General features: G+C 36.0%; 1 protein-coding gene across 5 annotated transcripts in view; it reads left to right on the forward strand.

Annotated features, from left to right (window-relative positions):
• Positions 1-14,800, forward strand: part of tti1 (TELO2 interacting protein 1) — a 41,353-nt gene that overhangs the window by 18,883 nt on the left and 7,670 nt on the right. For 3 of the 5 annotated variants that reach the window (XM_062057794.1, XM_062057804.1, XM_062057785.1), the window contains exons 11-12: positions 1,894-2,034; positions 4,257-4,461. In XM_062057794.1, coding sequence (XP_061913778.1) covers positions 1,894-2,034; positions 4,257-4,461 — 346 coding nt within the window. Of the gene's footprint in view, positions 1-1,853; positions 2,035-4,256; positions 4,462-14,800 lie in introns of those variants that run through there. The other 2 variants (XR_009827203.1, XM_062057812.1) reach the window with 2 other exon arrangements.

Below are 14,800 nucleotides of genomic sequence, written 5' to 3' on the forward strand. Positions count from 1 at the left end.
TCAAGGACCCTGCCGAAAGTATAGAGCTGGTCCACAGTTCCACGACCAGGACGAAAACCACACTGTTCCTCCTGAATCCGAGGTTCGACTATCCGGCGTAGCCTCCTCTCCAGTACACCTGAATAGACCTTACCGGGAAGGCTGAGGAGTGTGATCCCACGATAGTTAGAACACACCCTCCGGTTCCCCTTCTTAAAAAGAGGAACCACCACCCCGGTCTGCCAATTCAGAGGTACCACCCTCGATGTCCATGTGATGCTGCAGAGTCTTGTCAACCAAGACAACCCCACAGCATCGAGAGCCTTAAGGAACTCCGGGCGGGTCTCATCCACCCCCGGGGCCTTGCCACAGAGGAGCTTTTTAACTACCTCAGCAACTTCAGCCCCAGAAATAGGAGAGCCTACCACGGATTCCCCAGGCCATGCTTCCTCATAGGAAGACGTGTTGGTGGGATTGAGGAGGTCTTCGAAGTATTCCCTCCACCGATCCGCAGTCGAGGTCAGCAGAACACCATCCTCACCATACACGGTGTTGACAGTGCACTGCTTCCCCTTCCTGAGGCGGCAGATGGTGGTCCAGAATCGCCTCGAAGCAACAGTCAGGACCCGTCCCCTCACCCGATGGCGGAGGGAAGCTACCCTTTCGTCCACTGGGTTGAACTCCAACGTGCAGGCTTTGAGCCGGGGGGCAACAAGAATTGCTACCCCAGCCCGCCGCCTCTCACTGCGTGCAACGCCAGTGTGGAAGAGAGTTCAGCCCCTCTCGAGAGAACTGGTTCCAGAGCCCTTGCTGTGAGTCGAAGTGAGTCCGACTATATCCAGCCGGAACTTCTCCACCTCGCGCACTAGCTGAGGCTCCTTCCCCCCAGCGAGGTGACATTCCACGTCCCAAGAGCTAGCTTATGTAGCCGAGGATCGGACCGCCAAGTGCCCTGCCTTCTCACAACGCACCCGACCTCTATGGCCCCTCCCATGAGTGGTGAGCCCATTGGAGGGGGGACACCCACGTTGCCTCTTGGGCTGTGCCGGGCCACCAGGCGCTCGCCATCGCTCGCCATCGTGCCCCAACTCCGGGCCTGGCTCCAGAGGGGGCCCCGATGACCCGCGTCCGGGCGAATGAAATCGGAGTCTCGGTTTTTGCATTTCCATAGAAGTCTTCGAGCTGCTCTTTGTCTGATCCCTCACCTAGGACCTGTTTGTCTTGGGAGACCCTACCACGGTGCATGGAAGTCCCTGGACAACATAGCTTCTAGGATCATTGGGACACGCAAACTCCTCTACCACGATAAGGTGGCAGCTCAGAGAGGAGATTATCTATTATCATTGTTGTTATTATTATAATTTATCATCATAATTTTTACTATCTATTATCATTATTGTTATTATAATATTTTATCGTTTTTTTCTATTGTCATTATTATTATTATAATATATTATGATATATTATCGTTTGTATCTACTATTATTATTATCATAATATATTATTTTCTATTATCATATATTATCATTATTATAATCTATTATCATTTATATTATAATTTATTATCATTTATATTATTATAAGTTATTATCATTATTATTATCAATCTATTATTATCTATTATCATTATAACTATTATTATTAAAATGCATTACCATTATTATTATTATGATTATATTTTATCATTATGATTTTCATTATATATTATTATCTATTGTCATTATTATTGTATATTATCATTATTATAATGTTTTATTATTATTATTATCTATTATCATAAGTATTATTACAGTCTAGTATTATGTGTATCTATTATTATTGTAGTCTATTATTGTTATGATTATAACCTCCTATGATTATTGTTGTACTTGCAGGTACTGGATGTACTGCAGCTGTGTATTTTTGTACTTGCAGGTACTGGATGTACTGCAGCTGTGTATTAGTGTACTTGCTAAGAGGGAAGATGACTTGTTACCCCTGGCCCATCGCTGCTGGCCCCCCCTTTTGCAGAGACTAACCGCTGATGACCCCCCAGTTGTCCTCCAAGCCTTTAGGGTAATATCATCTGTTTTCTTTTTTAATACATCACCTTGTGTAAATAGTAAATAAAAAGAGAATAAAACAAATCTTTTTCAACTTATATTCAATTGAATAGACTGCAAAGACAAGATATTTCATGTTCACACTGAGAAACTTTGTTATTTTTTGCAAATAATCATGAACTTAGAATTTAATGGCAGCAAAGTTGTCAGAGGGGCATTTTTACCACTGTGTTACATGGCCTTTCCTTTTAACAACACTCAGTAAAGGTTTGGGAACTGAGGAGACACATTTTTGAAGTGGAATTATTTCCCATTCTTGCTTGATGTACAGCTTAAGTTGTTCAACAGTCTCCCTTCTGATATTTTAGCCTACATATTGCACCACACATTTTCAATGTCTGGACTACAAGCAGGTCAGTCTAGTACCCACACTCTTTTACTATGAAGCCACACTGTTGTAACACGCGGTTTGGCATTGTCTTTCTGAAATAAGCAGGGGCGTCCATGATAACGTTGCTTGGATGGCAACATATGTTGCTCCAAAACCTGTATGTACTTTTCAGCATTAATGGTGCCTTCACAGATGTGTAAGTTACCCATGCATTGGGCACTAATACACCCCCATACCATCACAGATGCTGCCTTTTACACTTTGACCCTAGAACAGTCCGGATGGTTCTTTTCCTCTGGTCCGGAGGACACGACGTCCACAGTTTCCAAAAACAATTTGAAATGTGGACTAGTCAGATCACAGAACACTTTTCCACTTTGCATTAGTCCATCTTAGATGAGCTCGGGCCCATCGAAGCGTTTCTGGGTGTTGTTGATAAATGTCTTTGGCTTTGCATAGTAGAGTTTTAACTTGCACTTACAGATGTAGCGACCAACTGTAGTTACTGACAGTGGTTTTCTGAAGTGTTCCTGAGCCCATGTGGCGATATCCTTTACACATTGATGTGGCTTTTTGATGCAGTACCGCCTGAGGGATCGAAGGTCCGTAATATCATGGCTTACGTGCAGTGATTTCTCCAGATTCTCTGAAACTTTTGATGATATTACGGAGCGTAGGTGAAATCCCTAAATTCCTTGCAATAGCTGGTTGAGAAATGTTGTTCTTAAACAATTTGCTCAGGCTTTTGTTGACAAGGTGGTGACCCTCGCCCCATCCTTGTTTGTGAATGACTGAGCATTTCATGGAAGCTGCTTTTATACCCAATCATGGCACCCACCTGTTCCCAATTAGCCTATTCACCTGTGGGATGTTCCAAATAAGTCTTTGATGAGCATTCCTCAACTTTCTCACTCTTTTTTTGCCACTTGTGCCAGCTTTTTTGAAACATGTTGCAGGCATAAAATTCCAAATGAGCTAATATTTGCAAAAAATAACAAAGTTTCTCAGTGTGAACATGAAATATCTTGTCTTTGCAGTCTATTCAATTGAATATAAGTTGAAAAGGATTTGTTGTATTCTCTTTTTACTTACCATTTACACAACGTAACAACTTCACTGCTTTTGGGGTTTGTACGAGAAAAGGTGGTACAAATTCTAACTGTAGGTACTTCTGACTTGTGCTAAATACGAACAAAATGACGTTAGCTTACATGCTATGATTCTTGCGCTCATAGTATGTAAATCAGAACCACAATGGCATGGAAACAGCAGTTCAGAACATTCAATGCAATTACAAAATAATGTTTCAGTTGTAAAAATCATTTTTAATTGCCTATTTATGATGTTTGACTTGAATGAATGGGTGAAAATGCAGTGCAGTACTTGTCTGCAACCAGCAGAGGTGCTGCTGACTCAGTCATGCATTAGTTTGCTGATTTCAGTCCAACACATTGGCTTGGAAACAGGAGTCCAGAACTAGCATGCAGGCTATGTTGTAAAAGTAGCAGGTGGTGTGCACCTTGAAACAGGCGATGAAGTGTGCCTTGGTCTTGCAGGTGCTGTGCACCTTGAATCGGGTGATGAAGTGTGCCTTGGTCTTGCAGGTGCTGTGCACCTTGAATCAGGTGATGAAGTGTGCCTTGGTCTTGCAGGTGCTTAGCACCTTGAATCGGGTGATGAAGTGTGCCTTGGTCTTGCAGGTGCTGTGCACCTTGAATCGGGTGATGAAGTGTGCCTTGGTCTTGCAGGTGCTGTGCACCTTGAATCGGGTGATGAAGTGTGCCTTGGTCTTGCAGGTGCTGTGCACCTTGAATCAGGTGATGAAGTGTGCCTTGGTCTTGCAGGTGCTGTGTACCCTGGCTGCCAGCTGTGGAGACTTCCTGCGGAGCAGAGTATCCAAGGAGCTTGTGCCAAAGCTGAGCTCCTGGTTGACCCAGCAGGCTGGCATCAGTGCCCAGGCAACACCCGTCTACTGCCAGTCTCTGGCCTACAAGATGCAGCTGCTGCTCCTGGAGGGTCTGGGCCCCCTGTGCCAGAGCTTGGACCTGGGTAAGTCCAGACTAGGAGAGGGTGTTTCAAGTACTTTGATGCTCATTTGTAGAAGTGAACAATAAGATAAACAACATGTTTACATGAGAGATCTAGTAGAGAAAAGGTTAGTATTTATGTCATTTTTCCCTCTATAATCCTCTTTTTTTATCTCTGGAAAATATAACAAATATTTCCCTTTTTTCTTTGTTTTTTCCGACCTACAATGTGTGTTAAAAACTCGATCCGTCTTTTTGTCATACCTGCCAACAACTACGTCATCAGTTTTTGTGATACCTGCCAACAACTACGTCATGAGTTTTTGTGATACCTGCCAACAACTACGTCATGAGTACGCTTGTATGATCATCCATGAAATATGATGAAGTTAAAAATGGAAGCTAACTAACTTAACTATATTTCTCAGTAGCCATTTTTAGACCCGTCTAGCAGTTAGCTAAGTACATGCTACAGAAGAAGAGAGAGAGGTAAATGGATTAGTGCAACTCCACAGCCAGGGGACAAACTGTACATCAATGATGATTGATTGGTTTACGTATGAAAACATTTATGATGATTGCTTGGTTTACGTATAACAACATCCATGATGATTGATTGGTTTACGTATAACAACATCCATGATGATTGGTTTACGTATGAAAACATTTATGATGATTGCTTGGTGTACGTATAACAACATCCATGATGATTGATTGGTTTACGTATAACAACATCCATGATGATTGGTTTACGTATAACAACATCCATGATGATTGGTTTACGTATAACAACATCCATGATGATTGATTGGTTTACGTATAACAACATCCATGATGATTGGTTTACGTATAACAACATCCATGATGATTGATTGGTTTACGTATAACCACATCCATGATGATTGATTGGTTTACGTATAACAACATCCATGATTGGTTTACGTATAACAACATCCATGATTGGTTTACATATAACAACATCCATGATGATTGCTTGGTTTACGTATAACAACATCAATGATGATTGATTGGTTTACATATAACAACATCCAAGATGATTGGTTTACGTATAACAACATCCATGATGATTGATTGGTTTACGTATAACAACATCCATGATTGGTTTACGTATAACAACATGCATGATGATTAGTTTACGTATAACACCATCCATGATTGGTTTACGTATAACAACATCCATGATGATTGGTTTACGTATAACAACATCCATGATGATTGGTTTACGTATAACAACATCCATGATTGATTGGTTTACATATAACAACATCCATGATGATTGGTTTACGTATAACAACATTCATGATAATTGATTGGTTTGCGTATAACAACATCCATGATTGGTTTACGTATAACAACATCAATGATGATTGATTGGTTTACGTATAACAACATCCATGATGACTGGTTTACGTACAACAACATCCATGATGATTGGTTTACGTATAACAACATCCATGATGATTGCTTGGTTTACGCATAACAACATCCATGGTGATTGGTTTACGTATAACAACATCCATGATGATTGATTGGTTTACGTATAACAACATCCATGATTTGTTTACGTATAACAACATCAATGATGATTGATTGGTTTACGTATAACAACATCAATGATGATTGATTGGTTTACGTATAACAACATCCATGATTGGTTTACGTATAACATCAATGATGATTAATTTGTTTACGTATAACAACATCCATGATTGGTTTACGTATAACAACATCCATGATGATTGCTTGGTTTACTTATAACAACATCCATGATGATTGCTTGGTTTACGTATAACAACATCTATGATGATTGCTTGGTTTACGTATAACAACATCCATGATGATTGGGTTACGTATAACAACATCCATGATGATTGGTTTACGTATAACAACATCCATGATGATTGATTGGTTTACGTATAACAACATCCATGATGATTGGTTTACGTATGAAAACATTTATGATGATTGCTTGGTGTACGTATAACAACATCCATGATGATTGATTGGTTTACGTATAACAACATCCATGATGATTGGTTTACGTATAACAACATCCATGATGATTGGTTTACGTATAACAACATCCATGATGATTGATTGGTTTACGTATAACAACATCCATGATGATTGGTTTACGTATAACAACATCCATGATGATTGATTGGTTTACGTATAACAACATCCATGATTTGTTTACGTATAACAACATCAATGATGATTGATTGGTTTACGTATAACAACATCAATGATGATTGATTGGTTTACGTATAACAACATCCATGATTGGTTTACGTATAACATCAATGATGATTAATTTGTTTACGTATAACAACATCCATGATTGGTTTACGTATAACATCAATGATGATTAATTTGTTTACGTATAACAACATCCATGATTGGTTTACGTATAACAACATCCATGATGATTGCTTGGTTTACTTATAACAACATCCATGATGATTGCTTGGTTTACGTATAACAACATCTATGATGATTGCTTGGTTTACGTATAACAACATCCATGATGATTGGGTTACGTATAACAACATCCATGATGATTGGCTTACAAATAACAAAATCCATGATGATTGATTGGTTTACGTATAACAACATCCATGATGATTGGTTTACGTATGAAAACATTTATGATGATTGCTTGGTGTACGTATAACAACATCCATGATGATTGATTGGTTTACGTATAACAACATCCATGATGATTGGTTTACGTATAACAACATCCATGATGATTGGTTTACGTATAACAACATCCATGATGATTGATTGGTTTACGTATAACAACATCCATGATGATTGGTTTACGTATAACAACATCCATGATGATTGATTGGTTTACGTATAACCACATCCATGATGATTGATTGGTTTACGTATAACAACATCCATGATTGGTTTACGTATAACAACATCCATGATTGGTTTACATATAACAACATCCATGATGATTGCTTGGTTTACGTATAACAACATCAATGATGATTGATTGGTTTACATATAACAACATCCAAGATGATTGGTTTACGTATAACAACATCCATGATGATTGATTGGTTTACGTATTACAACATCCATGATTGGTTTACGTATAACAACATGCATGATGATTAGTTTACGTATAACACCATCCATGATTGGTTTACATATAACAACATCCATGATGATTGGTTTACGTATAACAACATCCATGATGATTGGTTTACGTATAACAACATCCATGATTGATTGGTTTACATATAACAACATCCATGATGATTGGTTTACGTATAACAACATTCATGATAATTGATTGGTTTGCGTATAACAACATCCATGATTGGTTTACGTATAACAACATCAATGATGATTGATTGGTTTACGTATAACAACATCCATGATGACTGGTTTACGTACAACAACATCCATGATGATTGGTTTACGTATAACAACATCCATGATGATTGCTTGGTTTACGCATAACAACATCCATGGTGATTGGTTTACGTATAACAACATCCATGATGATTGATTGGTTTACGTATAACAACATCCATGATTTGTTTACGTATAACAACATCAATGATGATTGATTGGTTTACGTATAACAACATCAATGATGATTGATTGGTTTACGTATAACAACATCCATGATTGGTTTACGTATAACATCAATGATGATTAATTTGTTTACGTATAACAACATCCATGATTGGTTTACGTATAACATCAATGATGATTAATTTGTTTACGTATAACAACATCCATGATTGGTTTACGTATAACAACATCCATGATGATTGCTTGGTTTACTTATAACAACATCCATGATGATTGCTTGGTTTACGTATAACAACATCTATGATGATTGCTTGGTTTACGTATAACAACATCCATGATGATTGGGTTACGTATAACAACATCCATGATGATTGGTTTACGTATAACAACATCCATGATTGATTGGTTTACATTTAACAACATCCATGATGATTGGTTTACGTATAACAACATCCATAATTGATTGGTTTACATATAACAACATCCATGATGATTGGTTTACGTATAACAACATCCATGATAATTGATTGGTTTGCGTATAACAACATCCATGATGATTGGTTTACATATAACAACATCAATGATGATTGATTGGTTTACGTATAACAACATCCATGATGATTGGTTTACGTACAACAACATCCATGATGATTGATTTACGTATAACAACATCCATGATGATTGCTTGGTTTACGTATAACAACATCCATGGTGATTGGTTTACGTATAACAACATCCATGATGATTGATTGGTTTACGTATAACAACATCCATGATTGGTTTACGTATAACAACATCAATGATGATTGATTGGTGTACGTATAACAACATCAATGATGATTGATTGGTTTACGTATAACAACATCCATGATTGGTGTACGTATAACATCAATGATGATTAATTTGTTTACGTATAACAACATCCATGATTGGTTTACGTATAACAACATCCATGATGATTGCTTGGTTTACTTATAACAACATCCATGATGATTGCTTGGTTTACGTATAACAACATCCATGATGATTGCTTGGTTTACGTATAACAACATCCATGATGATTGCTTGGTTTACGTATAACAACATCCATGATTTGTTTACGTATAACAACATCAATGATGATTGATTGGTTTACGTATAACAACATCAATGATGATTGATTGGTTTACGTATAACAACATCCATGATTGGTTTACGTATAACATCAATGATGATTAATTTGTTTACGTATAACAACATCCATGATTGGTTTACGTATAACATCAATGATGATTAATTTGTTTACGTATAACAACATCCATGATTGGTTTACGTATAACAACATCCATGATGATTGCTTGGTTTACTTATAACAACATCCATGATGATTGCTTGGTTTACGTATAACAACATCCATGATGATTGCTTGGTTTACGTATAACAACATCCATGATGATTGCTTGGTTTACGTATAACAACATCCATAATTGATTGGTTTACATATAACAACATCCATGATGATTGGTTTACGTATAACAACATCCATGATAAATGATTGGTTTGCGTATAACAACATCCATGATGATTGGTTTACATATAACAACATCAATGATGATTGATTGGTTTACGTATATCAACATCCATGATGATTGGTTTACGTACAACAACATCCATGATGATTGTTTACGTATAACAACATCCATGATGATTGCTTGGTTTACGTATAACAACATCCATGGTGATTGGTTTACGTATAACAACATCCATGATGATTGATTGGTTTACGTATAACAACATCCATGATTGGTTTACGTATAACAACATCAATGATGATTGATTGGTTTACGTATAACAACATCAATGATGATTGATTGGTTTACGTATAACAACATCCATGATTGGTGTACGTATAACATCAATGATGATTAATTTGTTTACGTATAACAACATCCATGATTGGTTTACGTATAACAACATCCATGATGATTGCTTGGTTTACTTATAACAACATCCATGATGATTGCTTGGTTTACGTATAACAACATCCATGATGATTGCTTGGTTTACGTATAACAACATCCATGATGATTGGTTTACATATGACAACATCCATGATGATTGGTTTACGTATAACAACATCCATGATTTATTGGTTTACATATAACAACATCCATGATGATTGGTTTACGTATAACAACATCGATGATGATTGCTTGGTTTACTTATAACAACATCCATGATGATTGCTTGGTTTACGTATAACAACATCCATGATGATTGGTTTACATATAACAACATCCATGATGATTGGTTTACGGATAACAACATCCATGATTGATTGGTTTACATATAACAACATCCATGATGATTGGTTTACGTATAACAACATCCATGATGATTGATTGGTTTATGTATAACAACATCCATGATTGGTTTACGGATAACAACATCCATGATGATTGCTTGGTTTACGTATAACAACATCCATGATGATTGGTTTACATATAACAACATCCATGATGATTGGTTTACGTATAACAACATCCATGATTGATTGGTTTACATATAACAACATCCATGATGATTGGTTTACGTATAACAACATCCGTGATGATTGGTTTACGTATAACAACATCCATGATGATTGCTTGGTTTACGTATAACAACATCAATGATGATTGCTTGGTTTACGTATAACAACATCCATGATGATTGCTTGGTTTACGTATAACAACATCCATGATGATTGGTTTACGTATAACAACATCCATGATGATTGGTTTACGTATAACAACATCCATGATGATTGGTTTACGTATAACAACATCCATGATGATTGCTTGGTTTACGCATAACAACATCCATGGTGATTGGTTTACGTATAACAACATCCATGATGATTGATTGGTTTACGTATAACAACATCCATGATTTGTTTACGTATAACAACATCAATGATGATTGATTGGTTTACGTATAACAACATCAATGATGATTGATTGGTTTACGTATAACAACATCCATGATTGGTTTACGTATAACATCAATGATGATTAATTTGTTTACGTATAACAACATCCATGATTGGTTTACGTATAACAACATCCATGATGATTGCTTGGTTTACTTATAACAACATCCATGATGATTGCTTGGTTTACGTATAACAACATCTATGATGATTGCTTGGTTTACGTATAACAACATCCATGATGATTGGGTTACGTATAACAACATCCATGATGATTGGCTTACAAATAACAAAATCCATGATGATTGATTGGTTTACGTATAACAACATCCATGATGATTGGTTTACGTATGAAAACATTTATGATGATTGCTTGGTGTACGTATAACAACATCCATGATGATTGATTGGTTTACGTATAACAACATCCATGATGATTGGTTTACGTATAACAACATCCATGATGATTGGTTTACGTATAACAACATCCATGATGATTGATTGGTTTACGTATAACAACATCCATGATGATTGGTTTACGTATAACAACATCCATGATGATTGATTGGTTTACGTATAACCACATCCATGATGATTGATTGGTTTACGTATAACAACATCCATGATTGGTTTACGTATAACAACATCCATGATTGGTTTACATATAACAACATCCATGATGATTGCTTGGTTTACGTATAACAACATCAATGATGATTGATTGGTTTACATATAACAACATCCAAGATGATTGGTTTACGTATAACAACATCCATGATGATTGATTGGTTTACGTATTACAACATCCATGATTGGTTTACGTATAACAACATGCATGATGATTAGTTTACGTATAACACCATCCATGATTGGTTTACATATAACAACATCCATGATGATTGGTTTACGTATAACAACATCCATGATGATTGGTTTACGTATAACAACATCCATGATTGATTGGTTTACATATAACAACATCCATGATGATTGGTTTACGTATAACAACATTCATGATAATTGATTGGTTTGCGTATAACAACATCCATGATTGGTTTACGTATAACAACATCAATGATGATTGATTGGTTTACGTATAACAACATCCATGATGACTGGTTTACGTACAACAACATCCATGATGATTGGTTTACGTATAACAACATCCATGATGATTGCTTGGTTTACGCATAACAACATCCATGGTGATTGGTTTACGTATAACAACATCCATGATGATTGATTGGTTTACGTATAACAACATCCATGATTTGTTTACGTATAACAACATCAATGATGATTGATTGGTTTACGTATAACAACATCCATGATTGGTTTACGTATAACATCAATGATGATTAATTTGTTTACGTATAACAACATCCATGATTGGTTTACGTATAACATCAATGATGATTAATTTGTTTACGTATAACAACATCCATGATTGGTTTACGTATAACAACATCCATGATGATTGCTTGGTTTACTTATAACAACATCCATGATGATTGCTTGGTTTACGTATAACAACATCTATGATGATTGCTTGGTTTACGTATAACAACATCCATGATGATTGGGTTACGTATAACAACATCCATGATGATTGGTTTACGTATAACAACATCCATGATTGATTGGTTTACATTTAACAACATCCATGATGATTGGTTTACGTATAACAACATCCATAATTGATTGGTTTACATATAACAACATCCATGATGATTGGTTTACGTATAACAACATCCATGATAATTGATTGGTTTGCGTATAACAACATCCATGATGATTGGTTTACATATAACAACATCAATGATGATTGATTGGTTTACGTATAACAACATCCATGATGATTGGTTTACGTACAACAACATCCATGATGATTGATTTACGTATAACAACATCCATGATGATTGCTTGGTTTACGTATAACAACATCCATGGTGATTGGTTTACGTATAACAACATCCATGATGATTGATTGGTTTACGTATAACAACATCCATGATTGGTTTACGTATAACAACATCAATGATGATTGATTGGTGTACGTATAACAACATCAATGATGATTGATTGGTTTACGTATAACAACATCCATGATTGGTGTACGTATAACATCAATGATGATTAATTTGTTTACGTATAACAACATCCATGATTGGTTTACGTATAACAACATCCATGATGATTGCTTGGTTTACTTATAACAACATCCATGATGATTGCTTGGTTTACGTATAACAACATCCATGATGATTGCTTGGTTTACGTATAACAACATCCATGATGATTGCTTGGTTTACGTATAACAACATCCATGATTTGTTTACGTATAACAACATCAATGATGATTGATTGGTTTACGTATAACAACATCAATGATGATTGATTGGTTTACGTATAACAACATCCATGATTGGTTTACGTATAACATCAATGATGATTAATTTGTTTACGTATAACAACATCCATGATTGGTTTACGTATAACATCAATGATGATTAATTTGTTTACGTATAACAACATCCATGATTGGTTTACGTATAACAACATCCATGATGATTGCTTGGTTTACTTATAACAACATCCATGATGATTGCTTGGTTTACGTATAACAACATCCATGATGATTGCTTGGTTTACGTATAACAACATCCATGATGATTGCTTGGTTTACGTATAACAACATCCATAATTGATTGGTTTACATATAACAACATCCATGATGATTGGTTTACGTATAACAACATCCATGATAAATGATTGGTTTGCGTATAACAACATCCATGATGATTGGTTTACATATAACAACATCAATGATGATTGATTGGTTTACGTATATCAACATCCATGATGATTGGTTTACGTACAACAACATCCATGATGATTGTTTACGTATAACAACATCCATGATGATTGCTTGGTTTACGTATAACAACATCCATGGTGATTGGTTTACGTATAACAACATCCATGATGATTGATTGGTTTACGTATAACAACATCCATGATTGGTTTACGTATAACAACATCAATGATGATTGATTGGTTTACGTATAACAACATCAATGATGATTGATTGGTTTACGTATAACAACATCCATGATTGGTGTACGTATAACATCAATGATGATTAATTTGTTTACGTATAACAACATCCATGATTGGTTTACGTATAACAACATCCATGATGATTGCTTGGTTTACTTATAACAACATCCATGATGATTGCTTGGTTTACGTATAACAACATCCATGATGATTGCTTGGTTTACGTATAACAACATCCATGATGATTGGTTTACATATGACAACATCCATGATGATTGGTTTACGTATAACAACATCCATGATTTATTGGTTTACATATAACAACATCCATGATGATTGGTTTACGTATAACAACATCGATGATGATTGCTTGGTTTACTTATAACAACATCCATGATGATTGCTTGGTTTACGTATAACAACATCCATGATGATTGGTTTACATATAACAACATCCATGATGATTGGTTTACGGATAACAACATCCATGATTGATTGGTTTACATATAACAACATCCATGATGATTGGTTTACGTATAACAACATCCATGATGATTGATTGGTTTATGTATAACAACATCCATGATTGGTTTACGGATAACAACATCCATGATGATTGCTTGGTTTACGTATAACAACATCCATGATGATTGGTTTACATATAACAACATCCATGATGATTGGTTTACGTATAACAACATCCATGATTGATTGGTTTACATATAACAACATCCATGATGATTGGTTTACGTATAACAACATCCGTGATGAT

Source organism: Entelurus aequoreus, linkage group LG01 (genome assembly GCF_033978785.1).
Source record: "Entelurus aequoreus isolate RoL-2023_Sb linkage group LG01, RoL_Eaeq_v1.1, whole genome shotgun sequence".
Lineage (NCBI taxonomy): Eukaryota > Metazoa > Chordata > Actinopteri > Syngnathiformes > Syngnathidae > Entelurus > Entelurus aequoreus.